Source organism: Lontra canadensis, unplaced genomic scaffold (genome assembly GCF_010015895.1).
Source record: "Lontra canadensis isolate GAN:19392208 unplaced genomic scaffold, GSC_riverotter_1.0 scaffold14, whole genome shotgun sequence".
NCBI lineage: Eukaryota > Metazoa > Chordata > Mammalia > Carnivora > Mustelidae > Lontra > Lontra canadensis.
In genome coordinates this window covers 25,272,348-25,293,079 of record NW_022631008.1, presented here as the reverse complement: position 1 = coordinate 25,293,079, position 20,732 = coordinate 25,272,348, and the positions used below count along the sequence as shown (strand labels likewise).

The 20,732-nt window shown below is 44.2% G+C and overlaps 1 protein-coding gene across 2 annotated transcripts in view; it reads right to left on the bottom strand.

The window, feature by feature from the left end:
- The window catches only part of ARMC2 (armadillo repeat containing 2), a 107,602-nt gene that overhangs the window by 70,827 nt on the left and 16,043 nt on the right, over positions 1-20,732 (bottom strand). For both annotated transcript variants that reach the window (XM_032858267.1, XM_032858268.1), the window contains exons 4-5: positions 18,482-18,653; positions 11,431-11,638 (exon numbers count right to left, since the gene is read on the bottom strand). In XM_032858267.1, the coding sequence (XP_032714158.1) occupies positions 11,431-11,638; positions 18,482-18,653 (380 nt within the window). The remainder of the gene's footprint in view (positions 1-11,430; positions 11,639-18,481; positions 18,654-20,732) is intronic.

The window sequence follows — 20,732 nt, the reverse complement described above, 5'->3', positions numbered from 1 at the left end:
TCTCCTTAGTACAGTGACTGGTACCTTTGAAAAAGTTCATAGTCAATATTGGTTTTTTCTTTTGTTCTGAATCAACAAGAACCTGTCTGAATAGTCCAGGGCTGGATGCTGTTGTGATAAAGAATGTACAAAGTGTTGCCCTGAAGGAGTCTAAAAGCTACTTTGGGGAGCTCAGCAACTTCTTAAAATGGAAAGTTCCAAGGAAGTCTCTAATCAAGGGCTAGATCGTGAAAGCCAGCAGGTTACAGGAACTAGAGGGATGCTGAGAAGGAAGTGATGAGTGAGAGGGAGAAACAGGCCACAGAGTAGGTCTTAAAAGAGTAAAAAGCGTGGTCCCGCAAGCGACAGCACAACCCTCAGGAGGGGAGGATCACGAGTGAAGGCAAAGAGGAATGTGAGCAGCCTGAGACTCGGGGCAGGGGATAACTGCACGGGGCCAGCAAGGTAGGAATAGGAGATTTCTGCTGGGACACGTGGGAACCGTTGCCCGCAACTCGGGGGAGGCGATGGCCCCATCAGATGGGCAATGAGGAGCGGTCATAGGTTCTAAAACAGGAGGTAATGGGCTCTGGAGTTGTGACAAGAGCATTTAGGAGACTTGGAAGCACGTAACAAGAACTAATTCTTGGGGGTGCCAATAGGACTAGAGAAAAAGGAAAAATTGAAGAGATCTTGCAAATGAACAGTTGACAGGATGAGTGGTTGATTTCAGGCAGAAGAAAGAGCAGAAGGTAGACCTGGAGGAACAGGAGAGCAGGGTTGCCATCAACAGAAATGGGAAGGTTAGGGAGTAGAACAGTTTGAGGAGTGAAGCACGGGCAATGTCTGCCATATTGAGTTTCGAATGAAAAATGGAGGATTGGCAAAGGAGATGTGGAAATCAGGGAAAGAGCGCTGTTAGAGATCCAAGTGGTACACAGGGACTGGAGTCATCAGGTTTGTGGCTGAAAAGACCAGAATCTCTGGCCCAAGCCTTGTTAGATGTTCATGTAAAGGATAGAAAAGGGGGAAAGAAGTCCAAAGGAAGAGGAGAAATAAAATATATTCTCACAGAGCCCAAGCTTGCTGAGAAGGCAAGCATGATTAACAGGTCAAAGACTGTTAAGAACACTGAGGAAGAACTATCTCCCTGACCAGAGTAAGCCCCACAAGGCCGTTTGGGAAGCAGGACAGCTGAAGTCCCACAACCAGAGTGAGGTGGGGAGAGAGGCATCAAGAAAAGAAAATCCCCTCTCTGCCAAAGAAGAGAACAGATGCACTTACAGTTAATGGAAATCTGTTCTCCCGTACTTCTACCCCCAAGAACCTTCTCAGTTCTCTGTACTAATTGAAGCCACAGGAAACAAAGATTTATCCTCCTTCTTCTCAGTAATTCTCCATATACTTAAAAATGTGGTGTTCACCACTTAACGTCCTCTCCTAGGGCTTAAATCCCATGGTTTTATTAGCTACGTTATCAGCTAATTATGATTGCAGTTATTAGCTGTGTGACTTCATGCCTGTTTTTCACCTAAGCTTTGGTTTCCTCACTTACATCTGAGGGGGTGGTAAATTCTAGTAACCAGCTCTATACGGCTGTTGTGAGGATCAAACGATAAAATGTGGACTTGCTAGCAGAATTCCAGGTACCTAGTAAGTACTCAGTAAGGGTTTATTATCATTGCCGGTGTCATCACTGATGTCACCGACAAACTTCTCCTGTCCCTTCTACTCCTCCTCCTAGGATGTGGTTTCAGATCTCTTTGTCAGCCTGTTCAGTCACTCTGAGCGAGTGTCACTCTGTCTGGATCCCTTTTAAAGTCTGGAACCCAACACCGAGCTAAAGGTATGGCTGAGGAACAGTGAAGAGAGATTCAGAATAATGCAGCCTAAGACTACGTTAGTGGTTTTGGTGGTCACATCACAACATTAGTCAATTCTTGTTTTTTCTTTCATGCGCAGCTAAGGCAGATTTCCCCCATCCATAGTGGACTCATTAAATTTCACAGTGTTATATTTGGCAAAGGGTTCCTGTCTATCAGACATGTCTAGATCTGGATTCAGTCATCCAATATAATTCTTCTTCCCAGCTTCCTGTTCCAAATTGTCAGAGACCATAATTAATTTTTGTGCCATGATTTTTGATGTCCAATGATAAAATAATTCCAGAAATTATTCTTTAAAGCTCTTTTCTGAACTTCTTCTTAGAGGCAGAATAACACCATTTAATTAGTTAGGGTATCTTCATCTACAAATAACAACAAAAAAAATTCTAACAGACTTAACCAGTAAATGAAATGTATTGGCTCATATAACCTAAAAGTCGAACACTAGGGTGGATTTTAGGTATAGTGTGATCAGGGAGTCGGCTCCATCTTTCTGTAATTCTCTCAGTTCTGCCCTTCTTTCAGTTCAGGTGGGATCACTGAAGACGGCAAGATGGCTATGGCATTCCCAGGTCCCTGATCTATTGCCAACATGTTTCCGAGCAAAAGCAACGTCTTCTCTTCCCAATTACTTACAGGAGTCCTACATTTCACTGAATTACCAGAACCAAGCTCTCTAGCCAGGCAATGCCCTACACAGACTGACTGAGTCACTAGTGCTCATCCACCACTCAGTCCTATAGGCAACGTCTAATTCTGGACCATATATACACCGAAGACATAAAGTATATTTCTTTTAAAACATTCAAAACTCAGATTTTGCTATTTAGACAGTTTTTCCAAGTATAATGATTAAGTCAGAGGTCAGCAAACTTTTTCTTAAAAAGCCAGACAATATATGTTTTATATTTCTCAGGCCGAATGGCAAAATGGAGGCTACCATGTAGGTACTTCTGTAACCATTTAAATGTAATGACTTGGGGCACCTGGGTGGCTCAGTCGTTAAGTGTCTACCTTCAGTATGGGTCATGATCCCAGGGTCCTGGGATTGAGCCCCGCATGGAGCTCCCTGCTCAGTAGGAAGCCTTCTTGTCCCTCTCCCACTGCCCCTGCTTGTGTTCCCTCTCCCACTGTGTCTCTCTCTGTCAAATAAATAAATAAAATCTTTAAAAAGAAATAAATGTGATGACTTAAAAACGTATAAACCGTTCTTGGCACAAGGGCTATAAAATGAAACAAGGCAGGTGGCTGGCCAGATGTGGCTCGCCGGCCTGACTTTGTTGACTCCTGCTTTAAAGCAGTAACTATAAAGACATTAAGAAGGATTTGGAATTAAGGGGGGAAAAAAGCAATAAATTTATTTCCATTTGGAAAAAAATTACATGTATGAAAATGGGAAAGGAAATCTTTAAAGGTATATTTAAAATTTTAAAGCACATTTAAATTTTAAATGGGTTCATTATCGTAAGCATATGATAAAAAGAAAAATTTAGCAGATTTGAGCCAAACTTTCCTTTTCTCTAAGAAAAAGACACTTCATTTTTAGAATTAGACTCAAGTTGAATAGATTCAAGTCAGGAAGTAAATATTGAGGGCTTTGCAGCCGTACAGTCTCTAGAGCAATTCAACTCCACTGGTAGGGTGCACATAGCCGCAGACGAGAGCTGAATGAACATGTCTGTGTTCTAATAAAACCTTATTCACAAAAACAGGTACTAGGCTGGATTTGGCCTGTGGGTTTTAGGCTGCTTACCTCTCCTCCAGCCTTCATCGTCTCTTAAGATCCTTTGCCTGCGATTTGAGAAGGCCACACCAAGGAATGGTACTGGGGTGGGGGCAAGGGGAGGTCCCTTCATGGTGTCTTTGTGGCCTCAAGCACCAGATACATAGTTTCTAGACATATTAGCATTAAGAACATCGGCATTCTGTCTTAATAACAAGTGTTAAAAAATAGAATTCTACTTAAACAGTCGCATATAAGCCCAGTGAAATGAAAGAATATGACTTCAAAATAAGGGTCATAAGGTCAAAATTTTAAGTCCTCTAAGGTATCTATAGCATTGGGTTGCGGCCCAAGATTTAAAAATTACATAGTTAAAAATTACATCTATAACCTTAGTATCTTTTTCAGTGGTCACGCGGTGGTTATTCTTCAACTCTACTTGTAGAGACCTGATTCGACATGGCTTTGTAGCTAACCATGTTAGCTTCACTTAGTTAAGCTCCAGTTCCCTTGACTTCCAGTACAAGCCCATGGGTTCATACTTCCCTTAACCTTCACAGCCCCACAGCCTCCAGGTACTTGGTGTGAAAAGCCCCGGAACTTCCCACTGCGGCAGCCTTCCTCATGGGGAGAGGGGCTGAGACTGCCCTCTTCCCCAGCGCGTTAGTGTGGACACGGGCCCCGCACCTCTGCTTTCCTCCCTATGGTCCCGATGGGGCGCTGACGCACACACCATCTTCCACCAGAACAGCGGCAAACTCTGCTTCCCAACCGGCTCCTCTGGCCCGGGCTCTCCCCTCCCCCGGCCCTTCACTCGGCTACCAGACTCAGTCTCCCCCTGGAAACTTCCCAGTGGCTCCCTGCAGCCTCCAGCCTCAGGACCCAGGCTCTGGCCACAGCAGCCCATCTGCCTCTCTGCCAAACTGCCGCCACCGAGTCAGATCAGAACCCCCTCAACCTCTGCAGTTCCTTCAGCAAAGAACACCCTGTCGCACCCCTGCTGAAAATCGCCTCGGGAGGCGTCCCAAACCCACTGGACCTCAGGAAACCTCCCCTGATCTTCAGGTCAGAATGAGGGGCTCTCCCACCAAAACTCATTCGCCAGCTTCAGAGTTAATCACGGAACAACGCTTTCCAAACTTTCCTGTGCATTCAAATCACCTGGCTGTCTTATAAAAACGCAGATTTGGATCCCCTAGGTCCGGGATGGGGCCTGAGATTCTGCATTTGTAGCAAGCGGCCCGGTGATGGGTGTCGCAGCAGTTCTAGAGGCCACCACACCTAAGCAGCAAGCCCGGCTGGGAGGCGGCTGCGGTTGGAAGCGCCTCCTGGGCGGGATCCATTTCTCTGTCTCCCACTCCCTGAGCCCTCGTAGGGCTCTGCATGCTTCCCAAGAAATGCTTGTTAAATGGAAACGGTCGAACAAGGTAGGATTCTGCAAAACCATTCTGGCCGGTGCTTCTCTTTACTGAACGGAAAACGGTTTCTCAGCCACATTACCCTTAATTGCTTCAAATAATAATGACTTCATTATTTTTGAAAAAATGATGTATTTATTAATTTTTAAGGCCAGACAATATAAGAAAGTACAAAGAAGATTTTTTTTTTAAATCATCCAGGATCCCATCACCCAGAAATAAATACTAATATATGGTAAACATCATTCCAGACATATTTTGCACATATTCAGATGAAAAGAGAAAAGACAGAACAGAAGAGTGATTTGGAGGGAGGGCAGGTAAAGGATACATATAAACAGAATCATACCATACATGTCACTGTAATTTTAAAGTATTAAGTATAAATTTTACTTGAATTTGACAGAGAAACAGAAATTGAGGTGAAACTGAAGGAATTGCGGAACTTCAGATGAATGGGTCTTCCCAAGAGATATTAGTTTCTAAAAGATCTCTCTGAAGTTAAGGAAAAAAAAATAATGAAAGACATTAGAATGCTGAAATATTCTTTTTAAAATTTATATTTCAATTTCAGACTGTAGCTACCGACAAATCTACTCCCTCTTATCAAGTGAACTAATTGCACTGCCTCCCAAGTACCAGTCCAGGTTATTTATATTACTATTACATCATTAAGGTTTCTGTTCCATAACCATCCTTTTCAGAGTTTTAGTTCACTATGAAAATGAGGTCGATACTCACCATGAATGCCTTCTCATTTCTGAATTTTGACACATCATTTTGATGGCAAAGAGTTTTCTAGGGTCACCTGGATGGTGGCACAGTCAGTTAAGCATCTGACTCTTGGTTTTGGCTCAGGTCATGGTCTCAGGGTCACGAGATCAGCTTCCAGTGGGCTCTACTCTCAGCAGAGAGTCTCCCTCTCTGCTCCTCCCCCTCCTCTCTTTCTCTTTCTCTCAAATACATACATACATACATACAATCTTTTTTTTTAATTTTTCTAGAAAGTGCATGTATGATATAGCTCCCAAGTTCATTCACATTTGGAAATGTCTATCTGTTGCCTTTTTACTGAGGAATACCTTGGCTGGCAATACAATTTAGGGTTACTCTTCTTATACTTAGGACTTCATAGACCTTACTCCACTGTCTTCTGGCACCAAGAAGTGCTCTAATAAAGCCAGAGGCAGACTGCCTTTTTCTCCTTTTATGTGACTTGCTTATTCAACCTGGCTGGCCATAGGATACCTTCTTCCATGTATCCACTCAATCAACAGTTACTAATTGAGGGTGTACCGTCCTGGGTAGTGTTCTCGTGCTGAACATGGTTGTGAGTACTTGGTACGGAGTACTCCGTGTAAAATTTTGTTGATGTGTCCCCTGAGCTTCATATTCAAACTGCTATTTCAGAAACTTGTCTCTTCCATTGTCAGTTGGGTTCTTGTGAGTATCAAATGAGTTAACACATGTCAATCGCTTGGAAGAGTGCATGGCAGGTAGTTGTTGAAAGTAAGCTAGTACTAGGAAGGGCTGGGGGGAGAGGAGGAAGACTACAAGACTACAAGTGCCACCATGCCTCCTGTATCTATCCCAGTTGCTTTAATCATGTTCACATCTCCGCATTCATTTCTTTTTTGTCGGATTGCTTCCAGCCTGTACACCACGTCTCATTGCATTTTCAACTGTTTTTATTCTCACTTTATTTCTAATATGACTTTCCTCTCCATGTTTATACATTTTTCTTTCACTTCTTGAGAACTGCAAACATATTTTTCATCTCTTTAGGGGGCTTAGAATCTCGAATTTGAGTTCTTATAACCCAAAGAAGAGCTCCTTTTTCCTTTTTCTTAAAAAATTTTTTTGACACTATGGAAAATTGTTTTAATTCTTGTTTTAGAGGGCAATTCCTTTTGTGATCCATTTTCTTCATCTGTCTTTTGTTATGTGTTTTATATATCTGTGCTCGAGTTCTATGTTAACTCTTGTCCTATTTATTTATCTTTAAAACCGAGCCATTTATTTGCTGAAGAATAAATAGGAGCCACAGAGGGGGAGAATCAGGTGTTCTATAGCTTCAACTTGAGTCAGCTTCCTTGAACATCCATTCACCAAGTCTGTCATTTTTCTTGACCTGAAGCATGTGTCCGCTGGGTCTGTGTGTGGTATATTACTGTGACTCACAGGAAAACCCTGTTCCGTGATAGGATCCTAGAGTTCTAACCTAGCAAACTCCCTCCCCTGCCAACACACGCACGCAGGCACACACGCGGGCACCAGCTGGCCTCCAGGAAATGAGGAGATCATCACTCTTGGCTCCATCCCTCTGCCCTTTCACCATCTGGATCCTGAATGAGGTCTTTACGGGGCATCTCCACATTTCCCATGGCTGACCCACACCCTCAAGTCTCTTTTCTTGAATTAAAGACTACCGCTATCCACCTGTCTGAACTGAGAGACTCACTCTTAGTGAAATCTGTCTCTTGCTCTAGATCTGAGGAGGTCAGTGTTTGCTCTCAAATGACCCCTTGTTTTCATCTATACTTCGTAGAGTCCGGCAGGTTAACAAGACACCTGCTTGCACTATTTCAAGTGACAAAAACCGAATCTGAAATACTACATGCTGTACCTGTCAAAATAAGGAAAGGAAGGAAAGAAGAAGGAGAAAGAAAGAAAAAAAGAACAAGGAACATACCGGTTCACAAAACAGAGCAGTCTGTGATGTGGATATGGTGGCCTCAGGTACGGCTGGATCTAGGGGTATCTATGGATCATCCTTGAACTTGGTCACTATCTCCATTTCTTTAGCTCTGTTTATACATCACATTCCCCCTTCAAACCCACCCTCCACAAGGCAATGAAATGGCCTCTATCGGCTCTAAGACCACATCATCTTTACAGCTTATGAACTTGAAAGAGCACTTTCCTCAAAGGCTTTGGCAAAAGGCCCAGAGAGGAATTCAGCTGGCCTGTTTTGGATCATGTGCCCACCTCTGAACCAACTGCTGTGGTTGGTGGATTGGAGAACTCAGAAGGCCAGTCTGGGGCCACATAATTACCCCGGGCCCCCAGGGAAGGTGGGCAGGGAAGATAAGATCAGCCCTTCTCTAAACCTGGAGTGAGCATGATGCAAGACAGCTTGCTCTCCAAAGGCAAGAATGCCAGGTAGACAAAAAAAATCAAGCCCACACTGCGGTATAAAGTCTGCTCCATGTTCTGTCATTTTGGGATGGAACAGGTTTTCTGCTTCATTGATGGCATTTATTTTTGTGTTTTTCATTCTTTGCTGCTTGTGTTCATTTTCTGAAGAATGCCTTTGCTTTATCACCTTTAATCAGAAGCCCTCTTTCCTCCTTTTTGATTCCAAAAATACTGTTGGCCCTTGACAGTTTACGGATAAAGCTTTCAGGCCTTATTAATCATCCTACAACCCTCGGTGAAGGCTGGGGGGAGATGGGAGTGAAGGCGCCCAGTTATTTCCATTTTACAGATTTGAAAACTGAGCCCCTGGTAAGAGACTTGCCAAAGAGCATACAGATAAGTCAAGTGGCTGAGAGTGAACCAAGCCTAAATCCAAGGATCGTGGTTTCCAGCAAAGAGTTCTTGGACTATCACTTCTCGGCCTTTTGGCTAAGATCAAGTGAAGAGTTCTTGGGCTTTCCTCCTGAAGATCACATTTCCAAACCACAATAGTTTGAACCGTTTTTACATTGAAAGCCTTAGAAGGTTTTTAAGCAGGAATACCAAGGGGTTCATCAGATTGAACCACTGGATGGATGAATGGCTAGGTGGATAGACATATATACACATTCATATTCTAATGGAAGCTTTATTATTTTCAATCCACATGGCAACACAAAGAGAAAATGGAGTGTCCCTAAGGGGCAAGCCTGCCAAAGCTTAGATGGGCCCTTAACCGGACGCAGAGAGAGTGTCGGAGTTGCAAGACTGTTTGAAGATGACAGCTGGGTAAGTTCTTCAGAGTATATTCTCTTTGGGAAAGTTATATAGTCCTCCAAGATCTCTTTTATGATGCTAGCTTGCTTAGCAAATCCTTTTTCCATCACAACCAGCATAAAGTGAAACTCCAGTCCATCCCGGGTCTGAGCTATCCATACTCTAAGTTAAGGGGGTACAAATCAAAGCTATTTCGCCCGAATAGACCGCTCCCTTCTCTACCCAGCCATGAAGCAGGCAGCGTGAAGGTGGTCACTTCCTCCACATTAAGCAAGTGGGTAAGGACCCTGCACGAGGGGGGCGGGACGCTGGTCCTCACTTCCTCTTTCCCCTTTCCAAGACCCGCTTGTGCTCCTCCTCCAGCCAGTGTCCTCTCAAGCCTCCTCCTTTTCTAGTTCTTGCATTCCCTCCCTCGCCTCCCCCCCCTCTGCCAGCAGGGCTCACTGACAAGAGTCGTCATTTACCACATTAGGGCTTAAAGACGGAAAAATGTTAATTGAGTAAGGCTTTGGCATCAAAACTGGGACTACTCCGTTGCATAGCAAAGATCATTTCTTGGAATTCTTCACTTAAATGTTTACGAGAAACAATTATCAAGTGTCCCAGATTGATTCACAAATGTAATTAATGACAGAATTGCTAATAGTTTCCATTTTCTGGTTTGTTTTAATCCTACTGTATAAACTGTTTTTTTGGCACCCCGTCAACCAAACCCCATCCGTGATTCAAGGAGGTAAAGATTCATAAAGCAGACATGTAATTGGAAGTTAAACTCGCCAGGGTGCATTGCAAACTCGACTCAGACACAGTCATTACACAACGCAAAAGCTATCCTCACCGAACAGAAGGAAAACAATTAGGGCCACGGATGCCTCATAATTTTGGACAGTCAGGAAGAAGGGCTTCCAGCCCCTAATTGATTTCTCCTTTGCTGTTGGTGGGATAAAATATGCAACTGAAAATGCCCTCCCCAATCCCAACAGAGGAAGACAGAATGAACTCTTGCTTGCCAGATTATTCTGCACCATCTGAAGGTTTGCAAGAAAAAAATAAAATAAAACGGCTCTTGTCTGGTTTTTCCTAGTCAACTTTAATTACTGTAAGGATGGGTGCAGCAAGATAAATGTTTCCTTTTCCCTTCAGTGCTGGAGAAACACAAGCTCTCCCGTGGTCTTTTATGTTTAAGCTCTGAGGCCTGCAGCCCATTCTCAGTCACCAACTGGAAAAGATCGGTTGCAATGGCCAGTCTGATGTTTTGTGCTCAGCTCCCAAAGTCCCGATTTGAAGTCATTCTCTTCCACTTAAAGTGTTATTTCATTTTTCCTTTAATTTAAAAAATGTTCTGAATGCAAAGCAACATGACCAGGACAACTAGGTTGCCTGATATGAATTCCGTGTGTGTGACACTCTTTGGGCTGCATCTGCAGACAAGGTCAGTCCAGCCAAGCAGCCGGTTCTGGGAAAAGTTTTAAACACGCGGCGTGTGTACGAGCCAAAGTCAGACCCAAAATCTAAAGTGAGGGCAACAAGTTGTCGGTCTTAAAATGGCTCATGGAATTTAATCTTGTTAAGCAAAGCTGAACCGGGCAGTTGTCCACCATGACCCAATGGAAAGTCCTAGAAAAATAACTTTAACTGAATGACCCGGGCCAGTCCAAGACCTTCTGCATATCTTAGCATCGTTATTGGCCTGGGGCTAGAGGACAGAGGCTGCTCTCTCCACTCCCATCCTCCACCCCAGTTCCCCTTCATTCCAGAGACTTCTTTAGGAAAACACGAAGGATGTGGGAGGGGGGACGGGAGAATTCATACGGTCCGTACAGTGAACATTTCTCCACATATCTTACTATGGTAAGAAAATTGTTCTTCGATTTTCTAAGGAAAGCCCCAGAAAGCCCTGTCTAGGAACATGGTATGAAATAAAGTAATTCCCAATAATTAATTTTATGAGGGATTAGGAGAGGGATATCACGGACAAGAGAAATGTAAGGGATTCTCCTGTTTTAACTATTGACCTGTTTGCAAAATAAGTATTTGAATCCAAGTTTCTACGTGGGAATAAGAAAAGTGTCTACTCTCTGGTGGAATTAACAACATGAACTAATCCAAGGGAGGGAACGTGAGATTCCAGGCCAGCCAGGAATCCCAAATGACCCACAGACAGAACAATCACTCATCACTCGAGGGCCGGCCGGACAGCCTAACTGAAGCAAAGAATTCTGACGGGCCTATCAATGCAGCGTTTGGCAGGTATGAATAAATGTTTTCCTGAGGAATAAATAGGGAATGATGTAAAGCCAACTCCAGTTAGCCATGAGAAAAAAATCTTTCCTTTTCGTGCGTCATTAACTTAAAAATGTGTTTGTATAAGAGGGAAAATGCAAATCAATCATCTACATAAGATTAGGAAACAAACTAGTATATGACACAGTTTATCCTAAACAGAAAACTAAATCAAAAGAATACTGACCCTCCACTTCTGAGATGAGATGGCAAGGTGGTTGTCCCTTTGAACATTTCTTGCTTCTTGATTTCACTGAAGCCTCTATCATAAGTTAGCTGAAGTGGGTGACTCTGTAAGCAGCCAACAGCTCTTGATTCTGTTAAATAAATCCCGTTTATTTTCACCATAGGGTCCCCCATCACAACTGTTTCCTCGGGTTCCACCGTCTTCTTTGCTGTAAAATCAAGGAGATGTTCGGTCTAAGTATTTCTGATTTTCGGAATCATTCTTTCAATATTTTTTTTCAATCTAAGAGTTTATACAATTTAAAATTTTTTATATTACTTATAATCTCGTCTGGAATTGTGTTGCCAAAATCTACAAGACCTCCCCACTACTTCAGGCTTGGAAGCATCGATTCATTAAAATGAATGGGATCTTCTCTCTGCTCTCTCAGAGTCTACCAGCGGACATGAACTTGAATGGAGGTTTATGACTAACCCAGTCCACAGAAATACTTCTGCTTCCCAGAACAATGACTCCTTTTCCTGAATTTGATCATGTTAACAACTTTTCATTCGAAAAATACTGAGTGCTACGGCATCTGGTGACTCCGTCGGTTAAGTTTCTGATGCTTGCTTTTGGCTCAGGTCATGGGTCATGGGCTCAAGCCCCGCATCGGGGGTTCCATGCTGGGTGTAGAGCCTGCTTGGGATTATCTCTCTCTCCCTCCCTCCATCTCTCTAAAATAAATAAATAAAATCTTTAAAAAAAAAAATACTGAGTAACTAGACACTGGTCTAGACACTTGGGAGGTATCAGTGATGAAACAAAGATCCCTGACTTTGTAGGCTTACATCCTAATAGGCATAAACAGATAGCAAATAATATACCATAATAAATGAGGTCCAAGATATAATATAATAAGTACTATGGAAATAAAGCAAAAGTAGAAAAATGGAGAAAATTAAGAGGGTTGGGGATGGGGGTAGACAGCAGTTTTGAAGAGGGTGGACATGGTAAGCAATGGAGGCGAGGCATCTAGCCACTGGTGGACAAGGGACAGAATTCCCTACAGAGGGTAGGGCACTCTTAAGGCAGGGGTGCGCTTGGCATGCTCAAGACACAACAGGAGCGGAGTATGTGAGGGAGAAGAGGAAGAGAGCTGATCAGAGGGACAGCACCCAGATCGGGGAGGACCTAGACACCACTGCCAGGTGGTAGGAAGAGGAAGGCATTGGCTTCTAAGGCTTTCTAAAGAGGGCTAAGATGATAAGAGTTGCAAACAGAAGTCCAGTCTCTAAACTAAACATCTATTGTGTGTATGACTGCAGATTCTTAGACCTATGATACAATACTCTCTCTTTATCAGCCAGTGGCCATTAGGAATAGCTCATTTGTGATGCTGCTAGCACACTTGAGTTTCTGATAAAATGTTTTTTTCAGGGGCACCCAGGTGGCACAGTCAATTATGCATCTGCCTTCAGCTCAGGTCATGATCCTGGGGTCCTGGGATGGAGACCCACACCGGGCTCCCCGCTCAGCAGAGCGCCTGCTTCTCTTTCTGCCAGATCGCCAGAGAGCTGTGCATGCTGAGGAGTAGGGACTTCATCCCCTCCACCAGGAGTCAGCAAACCATCCACCGAATCTAACCTGTCCCTTGTTTTTGTATAGCCTGCGAGCTAAGAATGGTTTTTACATATTTCAATGGCTGGGAAGAACTCAAAGGAGAACCCTATTCTAAAACATGTGAAACTGAGAAGAACTTCAAGTTTTGGGGCCTATCAATCGGTCTATCTTGCTTTCCCACTACAACAGAGTTGTAGGACAGTTGAATAGGTTGAACAAAGACTACATGGCCCATTTGGTCTAAAATATTTACTCTCTGGCTCTTTACAGAAAAAGTTTGCCAGCTCTTCTGCTAGGTCAGTATTTCCCAAACTGCATTCTTCAAAACACAGATTCCCCAGTCAAGTACATTTGTAAAACGCTAGGTTTGAAGGGTATCATGGCTCTTTCCACAGTTTGGGGACTATGGCCATTGCTGCTATGAACATTGGGGTACAGATGGCCCTTCTTTTCACTCCATCTGTATCTTGGGAGTAAATACCCAGTAGTGCAATTGCAGAGTCATAGGGAAGCTCTATTTTTAACTTTTTGAGGAATCTCCCACTGTTTTCCAAAGTGGCTGCACCAACTTGCATTCCCACCAACAGTGTAAGAGGGTTCCCCTTCCTCCACATCCTCTCCAACACTTGTTGTTTACTGTCTTGTTCATTTGGCCATTCTAACAGGTGTAAGGTGGTATCTCAATCTGGTTTTGATTTGAATCTCCCTGATGGCTAATGATGGTGAACATTTTTTCATGTGTCTGTTAGCCATTTGTATGTCTTCTTTGGAGAAGTGTCTTTTCATGTCTTCTGCCCATTTTTTGATGTGATTATCTATTTTTTGTGTGTTGAGTTTGAGGAGTTCTTTATAGATCTTGGGATATCAGCCTTTTGTCTGTAGTGTCATTTGCGAATATCTTCTCCTATTCCGTGGGTTGCCTCTTTGTTTTGTTGACTATTTCTTTTGCTGTGCAGAAGCTTTTGATCTTGATGAAGTCCCAAAAGTTCATTTTTGCTTTTGTTTCCTTTGCCTTTGGAGACATGTCTTGAAAGAAGTTGCTGTGGCCGATGTTGAAGAGGTTACTGCTTATGTTCTCCTCTAGGATTTTGACAGATTCCTGCCTCACGTTGAGGTCTTTCATCCATTTCGAGTTTCTCTTTGTGTATGGTGTAAGAGAATGGTTGAGTTTCATTCTTCTATACATAGCTGTCCAATTTTCCCAGCAACATTTATTAAAAAGACTGTCTTTTTTCCTGGATGAAGAAGATATGGTCCATATATACAATGGAATGGTATGCCTCCATCATAAAGGATGAATACCAACTTTTGTATCAAGATGGACAGGACTGGAGGAAATTATGCTGAGTGAAATAAATCAAGCAGAGAGAGTCAATTATCATATGGTTTCACTTACTTGTGGAGCATAAGGAATAACACAGAGGACAATGGGGGAAGGAAAGGAAAAGTGAATTGGAGGAAATCGGAGGGGGAGACAAACCAGGAGAGACTGTGGACTCTAAGAAACAAATGAGGGTTTTCAAGGGGAGGGGAGTGGGGGGTTGGGTGAGCCTGGTGGCAGGTATTAAGGAGGGCACATATTGCGTGGAGCACTGGGTGTGCTGCATAAACAATGAATCTTGGAACACTGAAAAAATAAAATTAAATTTAAAAAAATACTGACCACATTGCCCACCATTGCATACCCTTAGCCACTGCATAGTAAATATTTACATGGAAATAAATAAATGAATAAATGAATAATGAATGAATGAATAACTAAAATGCTGGGTTGAATTAAGATGAAATGGGCATCTTTACTGACCCTCAGCTAGGCCCATGTGCACTGGGGCTCTCCACGAGACGGAGGAAGCAGGCAGACCGATCTGAGCACTGGACCCCTCGTCCAAGGGAAAGCTGGGACTCAGTTTAGCAAACACTCCTTCAGACACAGGGAGCCCTCCAAAGGGTTTTCAGCAAGAGGATGATGCAATCTGATTTTTTATTTGCCTCCTGCCCCCTTGTCCCATATGGCGCACAATAATCGTTTTTCACGGTCCACTGGGATGAAGGGATGAGGTTGCTGCTCACAGCCATGTGCGGTTGGCAGCTTGGTTTCTCCGGGCTCTTCTGGCTGCTCCAAGGGAGCACGGTCCTCAGTGAGCGGAGGGCGGAGCAAGACAGGGACGCCAGGAGACCAGGCACCGCAAGGGGGGCTGAGAGCAGTGCGGCAATGGTGGCAAAGGAACGTGCAGAGCCAGGAGACGCTTCGGAAGCCCATTTAGGGAGCCTGTCGAGGGCTTGGCGAAGGCCAAGAGGACAGGGATGGTGAGACGGTGGAGACTGCCCTGTGGCCTCTGTCCAGCTTGAGCAACTGGGCAGTGTTAGTCACACTGCCACCTCCAGCCAACAGGCCCATCTGAACACACAGCAATTGCACTGCAGGTCCTACGAAGACGGCCACACATGTCCCTTCACCTTTCATTTTCTTCAGTCAGAAATTCCCAACCTGCCACCACACCCCTCGGCCTGCCTGTGCCAGAGTCAGCTACAAATGACTTCATGCCAAAGGCAGGCACACACCCTCTGTCTCCCCGCTCAGCTGCCTTGAGAGCCTCAGTCCCCCACTGAAAGGCACCTTTGCTAGACAACAGAGACTCCGATACCAAATCCAGGAGGCTCCTGCACAAATGACAATGGTGCCGAGGCTGGAGTCTTAGAGTATATATATATATTTTTTAAGATTTTATTTATTTATTTGACAGACAGAGATTACAAGTAGGCAGAGAGGCAGGCAGAGAGAGAGGAAGAAGCAGGCTCCCTGCTGAGCAGAGAGCCCGAGGCAGGGCTTGATCCCAGGACCCTGAGATCATGACCTGAGCCGAAGGCAGAGGCTTAACCCACTGAGCCATCCAGGCACCCTGAGTATATTGTTTTAATGGGGCAATGTGTGCTTTTAAAATGACGATGACTTTTTACTGTCATTGTCACGTGAGTGCTGACCCCGACTTCGACCTGGACCTCAGGGATGAGGAGCCCTGGGCACCTGCGAACACGGCAACAAGAATGGCCACAAAGACATGCTTCTGGCCCTTCGGGGAGCATGAAGACGGTCTCAGTGCTGGGAAATGGCAGCCACTGTGGGTGTGCAGACGACAGCCAGGGAGCGGGGGCACAGAAGGGAAGGCGCAAAGCCCGGAGGGAAGCAGAGACAGTGAGGATGGTGGGGGGAAGCCTCAATCCCTCAGTCACCCGCACAGACACCCGAAGAGCTCCCTGAGCTGCAGGGCGCTCACCTGAGAGCTACCAAGAGTTAAATGCACACAACACCTAGGCGGCATCCAGGCTCAGAAGCAAAACATCTAGTGAGCGACACTACCCTCACACCAGCTCTGCCACCCCCGTTTCTAAGGAGTTCCTAGCGAGGTCTGACCTCACCCCCAACCCCAGGCTCCAGATCCTGTGCCCCTCATAATGGCAAGGACTTTGGTCCTACAATCCCCACTCCTCTCTGATGTCATCGGTCTGACGGGGTCCCCAGGGAGGGCCCATTTGAAAAGCTCCTCAGGGGATTCTAAGTGCAGCTAGAGCTGAGAAACTGAAGTCAGAGGAGGTCTGTCCCTTCCTTAAACCCTGCGCTGACTTTTCAGGGTAAGCAGCATAGAGTGTGGGCCATTTGCCCCTGTCTGGCCCTTTGGGGCGGTGGCTCCCTCCATGTCCCCAGGGTAAACCATCTCCCAGCCACAATGGCCTTCCGGTCCTCCACCACCTGAGTGACTCTCCTCCTGTCTCCGAGCCTCCAGGTCCCCCCAGCGTGGGCTCCTTGTCCTCAGCTTTCACCATGGGGGCCTTCTTCTCATTGGTCACATTTCAACTCAGGGCCACCTCCTCAAGGACACATTCTAGTGCCACCTGATCTCACACAAAGTACTCCTGCCGTGGACATTCTCCAACCCATTATCTCACTTATCTTCTTCACAGTCCTTATCAGGACCCAAATTATCTTATTTCCTTGTTTTCCTACTTACTGTTTACAAACCTCACAAGCTGTTTGAGGGCAGGACCCTGTGGGCCGAGGGTGCTGTCTGGCACTTAGAAGGGGCTCAGTTAATATCTGATTGACTGAAAGAAAAGAAACACACTGGGACACCCAGGGTAAAGTAAGTTGCCTGATCACACATGCTGCCACAGCACCGTAATGGCGTGATCTGCACACCCTGTCTTGCCTCTTTGTCTCTTCCTTCCTTCTTGATTCTACCTCCTCGGCAATGTCAGGGTTCACGAGGGATTGGAGGGGTCAGGAAATGAGGAAAGCGGGCTGGGGAGACAAGGGGAGCTGCGGCTTGTACCCTGGGCTAACGGGGGTGGGTGCTTCCCGGAACGGGGGCCCAGTGTTGCCAGATCTTCCAGTTTCCCAGAAGAGGTCATAAATCTGGATTCTTCCATGAGGTCTTCTAAATTTAAACATTAGTGACTAATTAAAGGAAAATGCTTTTATGTCAAGCAAGTAGGATCCTCGGGCAGTGACATGGAACTTTTGGGATCCCTCTTCAGATAATCTCCTCTCCGTGTCTGTAAACCTAGCCTTCTTCCTCAAGCCTTACTGACTGAAGGAGGGCCGGTGTGGTCAGCCCCTGGTAAAGCGGTTTTCCAATTTTATGACTACATAGAATAATAATAAATTCACAATATAGTTGAATATAAATATGTAATAAATTCGTAATGCGACCCTGAGTACACATGTACATGACTACAGTAGGTGTCCTTGAAGCAATACTTACCTTATTGTCTGCGATTTGCCCTGATGTTCTCCATTCTATTCTACTTCATTTTTTTTAAAATGCTGGTTATCCACTAAATTGATTGCCATCTCACTAATGGGTCATTTCCTGCAGAATTTGAAAAACTCTTAGTATACTCTGGCAGGGGTGATTCCAAAGGTTGGGGCACACCTTAGAACTTGAGGTTTGTAGCTTCTCTGTTTCCAGGTTTAGAAATCCACTAGCCATTCTGTGGAAAAGAACTGGGAAAGCCCCATCCAACTTTAGCTTTCATAGTCACATGGGATTGGAAAGGTATTTTCAAAGACCTCAGCTCAGTGCACATCGTATGAATCTTAAATGTGCCTAATGAAATTAACAACTGTTTGAACTCTGATTTAAAAATCATTTATTTCCAACTCAGGTGAACCTCCTCGTTATTGAACACTTACCCTAATATTCTTTTCCTACCAAGTAACTTTTTAAAACAAAACAAAACAAAACTGGCTATTTAGGTATTCTTCTTAAATGCCCAGAAAAATATATGAACCCTGTTTCTTAACCAGGTTTGCACAATATTCACTAAGGGTTCGTTAATGTAAAAGTCCTGTAGGGTTTGAAAAAAAAAAAATCGTAAAAATAGCTTTTGTGTGCCCATTCAAAAGAACATGCCCGCCCCCCAGATTTCAAAGGAGGTGACCCAGCCTTACACTCAGCAGGAGGCAGGGTCCTGTCGGGCAGCAGGGCCCCCTGGGAGGCCGCCCTGAATAAGCGAGCCCGGGCACTGCTTAGTCTTCTGATCTTCGCTGGGTCCACTGGGGGCTTGGGAAAGGCAAGGCAAGGATCCTCCTCCGTGGTGGGAGATGCCGGAGCTTTCGGTTTCTGGAAAGAGATTTTTCAGATGATTGGCGAGCATTTCCGTGTCTCAAAGAAGACTCACCCCCCGGCGCTGGTGTTGACACTTCTGGATGAGCACAGGGCTCACTGCTTCGCTTGGCCTCATTCTGGCCACCCAATTCTAACAATTCTCCCCGGCCCATTTGAGTTAATGTGACATGTGGGGTGTATATATATATATATATATATATACACATACATATACATATACATACATATACATACACACACACACATATATATCACATTATGTATATGTTATATATTATATATACTTTTTGTCATATTCGTATTTAATATAATATATATAGTTTTTGTCAAATATAAAAACATTATTTTAAATACTCTATTACCATGCTTAGCATGTTTGAAAAAACAACTTACCCATGCTCAGAAACAGATATCTGTATGAGACTGTAACATTTGATACAATATGATCAAAATGCTTTGTAAAGTTCTTGCCAGCTCAGAAGGCAGTTACTGAGCACCTATGTACACCAAGAACTATGTGGAACGTAAGTACTATCGTTACATATTTTGGACTCCACAAGATTACTTTTTCAAGAATATAAAAATTCTTGAATAATTTAGATTATAAAGTCTAAAATACAAGAACAAGAAGCTGTCTTGGACTTATAATACAAAAATGTTTTATTTTCGGGGTGCCTGGGTGGCTCAGTTGGTTAAGCATCTGTTCAGCTCAGGTCTTGATCCCGGGGTCCTGGGATCAAGCCCCGTGTGGAGCCCTGTGTGAGGCCCTATGTTGTAATCTGTGCCCAGTCTGCCTCTCTCTCTCCCACTCTCTCTGCCACTTCCCCCACTCATGTGCACGTGTTCTCTCTCACTCTCTCAAATGAATAAATAAAATCTTTAAAAAATGTTTTGGGGAGCCTGGGTGGCTTAGTTGTTTGAGTGTCTGCCTTCAGCTCAGGTCATGATCCCAGACCCTGGGATCAAGTCCCACGTCGGGCTCCCTCCTCCGCGGGGAATCTGCTTCTCCCTCTCCCTCTCCCCGTGCCCCTCAACCCTGTTCGTGCTCTCTTTCTCTCTCTCAAATAAATAAAACCTTTTTAAAAACGTTTTATTTTCCACATCTCAAGAATTCCACGCTGATACCCTTAGAAAAGGAACATTACTGGCAAATATTCCAATTCCTTAAAGACTTTAAAAAATACCAGCACCAAAACACTGGGCATTTTGCCACCAGAGAACCCTGTAGTCTCACTTCCAGATGGCGGTAGCCTCTAACCCAGGGCCAGAACCTCGCAGGGACCTGAACTCCCACTTTTGGGGTTGCTTAGTGATCCACCCTTCTTCCCTCCAACTTTAACATGATTATCTGTTTATGAAAGAGTAATGTTATGGCAGCAGGTGCTTTTAGCTCTCTAGCCCAAAACAATCGACTTGAAGTTCCTAAAGTCACTTATGTAATATATGAACGGAGTGACTCTCATTCTAATAGGTGAATCAGTGCACTTTTTAGAAATCTAATTGAAACTGAAGCCAGATGCTCTGGAAAAATGGGTGAGGTTATGTATTGTATATGACACTCAATTTCAAACACTCATTTCCTCATATACATTAATAGAACATAGAACATATTAGAGTTCTCCTTCCAAGAAGTTGTTTACTTCGATAATGATAATAGTTTTCAAAATATTTTTTGTATCCTCTTGTTCATTTACATCCAGAATCAATCCATCAACCTGGCAGGAAAAAAAATAGCTTCATGACTTTAGAGACACATTTTTTCCTAAACACAGAAAAAGGGAAAATAAAATAATCAGTCTAATACAAGGAAAGAGTAAATCACCCTGAGATCAAACCACACTGGAGTGTAATCCATGTCCTAGTTATGTGAATGTGGCCCCGCTCTCAAATGGAGATCAGCACCGTCTAGCAGGGACATTGACATACGTACAACTTCAGTTACGGAGGCTCGAGAAAGGCTAGCTCCCCTCAACACTATATTTACCAGATTTTCTTCCAAGCTTTAAAAGCCAAGCCCCTTAAAGGCGCCTGGGTGGCTCAGTCAGTTAAACCTCTGCCTTCAGCTCAGGTTAT